Source organism: Dioscorea cayenensis, chromosome 17 (genome assembly GCF_009730915.1).
Source record: "Dioscorea cayenensis subsp. rotundata cultivar TDr96_F1 chromosome 17, TDr96_F1_v2_PseudoChromosome.rev07_lg8_w22 25.fasta, whole genome shotgun sequence".
In the NCBI taxonomy this organism is placed as follows: Eukaryota; Viridiplantae; Streptophyta; class Magnoliopsida; order Dioscoreales; family Dioscoreaceae; genus Dioscorea; species Dioscorea cayenensis.
In genome coordinates, this window is record NC_052487.1 from 21827545 (window position 1) to 21831201 (window position 3657).

The window sequence follows — 3657 nt, forward strand, 5'->3', positions numbered from 1 at the left end:
TTAAGGTCTCATTCATACAAACCTGAAATTCATGAAGAAAAAAGATTGAAATGGGTTTTATAATCCATAAAGGTAGTTCAATAAAAATCTATTACAAGGAATAAGTTGAGGAAACCCACAATGATGATTTATTCAGATATGAAAACCATGCTAACATGCATTCATTTTTATTGGAACTCATCATTTAGTTCAATCTTTTTTTTTTTTTTAAATCTAAGCCCTAAGATATATACTCCGGATAGCGAGCATTTTAGCTGCAGCATCAGTCATGTTCATTCGATTTCTTTGCGATGGATCAGAACATGCAAGACCAACATTCAAAACTGAAACTAAGCATTCATTGATCTTCATTATATCATTGTTTGTGACCTCATCACCACGTACATCTGAAAGTATTGTTCGGTCTATGATTTCCATGTTTTGTTCAGAAGTATCCCCTGCCTCAACGAACTTGCGCAGGCTCATGCCATCCTTGAACAAATCATTAGTTGGTCTTTTCCCTGTTAACAATTCCAAAAGCATGATACCGTAGCTATAAACGTCCCCAGATGTCGATACCTGACCTCCTGCTCCATACTCTGCATCAAAAAATAGTTACAACCTTCCAGGAGTGCTTCAAATAATAGTAATATTTGAGATAGAGATAGGAGATTACCTGGAGCCACATAACCAACAGTTCCTTTAATGGCAATGGAACTACTTGAATCCTGTAAGGATTTGCTCACAGCTTCAGCGAGGAACTTTGCTAGGCCAAAGTCTCCGACATGAGCAGCCATGTCATTATCAAGTAGAACATTGCTAGGTTTCAAATCACAATGAACTACCGGTGGTTGGCAACTGTTATGAAGATAATCTAGAGCATCGGCGATATCTATTGCTATGTTTAGTCTTTGTGCAAGGTTCAAGTGATTTGATTGCTGAAGCTCGCTGTCCGCAGGGTGTAGCCATTGATCCAAACTACCGTTAGGCATGTATTCGAAAATTAGAGCTTTGAAATCTCTGCCTTCACGATCAATGCTGGAGCACGAAGTAATGATTTTGATGAGATTGCGATGACGAATGCTTCTCAGTGCCTCACATTCAGTTAAGAAACTCTTTGAAGCACCTCGTTCTTGTAGTTTGAAAACTTTCACCGCCACCATTTTTTGATTGTCACCTAAACTCCCTTTGTAGACAGAACCATATTTTCCGCTGCCGATTAGATTTTCTGAAGAGAAGCCTTCTGTTGCTTTAGCCAATTCTTCATAAGTGACTCTAGGATATTGTTCCTCCAAATGAGAATTCAAGCTTTCCTTCTTTGCCTTTCGTTTTTGATAAGCAAGTGCAAATAAGGCTAAAATTAACGCAGCAGAGACAGTGATAGGGATCACTACTTTTAGCCAAAGATATGATCTTTTGCTCTTTTTGATTGCTTTAATAGTAGGGCATGCTGGTAAGTGAAGTTCTGAAATGCCTCCACAAAGCTCCTTGTTTCCAAAGAGTGAGATTTCTGTGGAATTTCCATAGACTCCTCTCACAGGCACTTCACCTCTAAGCTTGTTGTAGGATAGGTTCAAGTAGAACAGATGCTTCAGGTCTCCGAATGACTCCAGAACTGGCCCTGACAAGTCATTGTCAGAAAGATCTACCTGTTCGAGAACTGTAAGATTGCCAAATGATGGGGGAATAGCACCTGACAATTTATTGCGTGAGAGATCCAGCGTCTTAAGGCCTTTCATGTTGCTTATTGTGTGAGGGATGGTTCCTTGAAACAAGTTGTTGCCCAAGGAGAAATATTCCATCACCTCACACTGGCCTAGCGTGGTAGGGATTTGGCCAGATAGCATGTTTCCATAAACAATGAATCGCATGAGGTTATTTAAGCCACCAACCTCAGCAGGAAGAGGTCCTTCTAAGAGGTTATTGGCCAAATCAAGTTGTTGTGACAAGTATTGGAGATTGAACACCTCTTTGGGTATGCTCCCATTCAGTCTGTTGCCATAAAGAACCAGAAGTCTCAGCTGCTGAAGTTCTCCAATGCTTGCAGGGATGGGCCCTTCAAGGTAATTTTCAAACAAGTATAATTCGTTCAACAGAGTCAAGTTGCCAATAGAAAATGGGATTTGGCCTGTCAATTTGTTGCCTGTTAAGTGCAACCTTTGCAAACTTGCGAGTTTTCCAATTTCATCTGGAATCTCCCCGACAAGATTGCAGTAAGGTATTCTCAGATCATATAGATTAACCAGGCGTTGGATCCCTGAAGGTATGGTGCCTGTAAGCGGGCTAAATGAGATGGCAAGCGTCTCAAGTGTGGTTGAGAGATTGGTCACCGAGCTTGGGAGTATGCCTCCTAGCTGCCTGGAACCCAAAAGCAACACTTGCAACTTGCTGCAGTTGGTCAAGGAATCAAGGAACTTCCAATCATCTGCATTACTGGCTTCCAGCTGATTATTAGTTACACGGAAATTGAAAAGACTTTGCAGTCTCCCTAGTTCAGATGGAATTTTCCCGCTAAATTTGTTATTGGAAAGATCAATTTCCTCAAAACTAGAGGCATTGGGCAGTGAAGGAGGAACGGGTCCGCTAAAGCGGTTTCCAGGTAAGTAAAGAACTTGGAGCTTTGGGAGTTTAATACCTAATTCTTGTGGAAGTATGCCATGGAGTTTGTTTTCACCCACACTGAAGTAAAACATTAATGATAGATTGAAGATCTCTTGAGGAATTGTACCAGTGAGTGTGTTTGCTGATGCTTGAAAGAATTCTAGTTTTGGAAGCTTGCCAAGCTCCTTTGGTATGCTTCCTTGAAGATTATTATACATGCAAGAGAATAACATAAGAGTAGAGAGATTCCCGAATGAAGGAGGAATAACTCCAGTGAGATTATTGTTATCCAGAGCCAGCAACTCAAGCTTTGGTGTTGATCCAAGCTCCACAGGGATGGCACCACCAAGCTGGTTATACTCTAATTCAATGATTTCAAGACGAGAACATTTGCTCAGGTTGGAGGGTATTATGCCATGAAATGAATTATAGCCAAGGTTGAGAAGTTGCAGCTTGTGCAACCGGCCTAACTCGCCAGGGATATTTCCCTGGAGAGCGTTGTTCATGAGATCTATCTTTCTGAGAAAAGAAAGGTTACCTATGAATGGAGATATGGAGCCTTGCAAGTCATGGTTGCTTAGGTTGAGAGCAATGACTCTCTCTGGATGCTTGCGGCCGCATGTCACTCCCTCCCAGTCACAGACATGGTTACTGTTGTTCCACGAGCTAAGAGCTCCGTTAGGATTTTGCTTTAGTCCTTCCTTCAAAGCTAGAAGTGCCAACCGGTCGTTCTCATTTCCATGCAGTCTGGCTCCAGACAATACTACTAATTTTGAGCAGAGGAACAGAACAAAGAGATGCACAATCATTTTAGCTTCTTAGTTAAAATCTCTGTTAGAATGCAAGGATGATTAGCATTATCAAGGTTATTTATAGTACCAGAGGTCGCAATCTGGTTCTGTAGTTCATAAGTTGCTGGTTTTCTACAATTAAGGTATTGGTTTTCCTAGTCCATTATCAAATTTATTTCTTGTTTTCGTACTCCTATAGTGATCATGATGTTGTCTCCTAGACCACGACCTAATGTTGTAAGATTCTTTTCATCCAACTCATCTTGGTCTTCGTTGGTTTGTTTTC

General features: G+C 41.0%; 1 protein-coding gene across 1 annotated transcript; it reads right to left on the reverse strand.

The window, feature by feature from the left end:
* Positions 1 to 213: 213 nt before the first annotated feature.
* Positions 214 to 3393, reverse strand: LOC120281295 (receptor kinase-like protein Xa21). Its single transcript, XM_039288154.1, has 3 exons — positions 3119 to 3393; positions 656 to 2941; positions 214 to 578 (listed from the first exon to the last, which is right to left on the reverse strand). The coding sequence occupies exons 1-3, from the start codon at positions 3387 to 3389 to the stop codon at positions 214 to 216; spliced, it is 2922 nt and encodes a 973-aa protein (XP_039144088.1). The 5' UTR covers positions 3390 to 3393.
* Positions 3394 to 3657: the final 264 nt, after the last annotated feature.

What these genes read in the sequence shown, in the direction of transcription:
- LOC120281295 (XM_039288154.1), bottom strand. Translation starts at nt 3,389, where the DNA reads ATGATTGTGCATCTCTTTGTTCTGTTCCTCTGCTCAAAATTAGTAGTA. An exon ending in CTCCATATCTCCATTCATAG is followed by an intron (nt 2,942 to 3,118) that starts GTAACCTTTCTT and finishes TCATTGAATTAG; the next exon opens with AGTATAACCAGCTTGGTGGT. An exon ending in TGTTGGTTATGTGGCTCCAG is followed by an intron (nt 579 to 655) that starts GTAATCTCCTAT and finishes TTTTTGATGCAG; the next exon opens with AGTATGGAGCAGGAGGTCAG.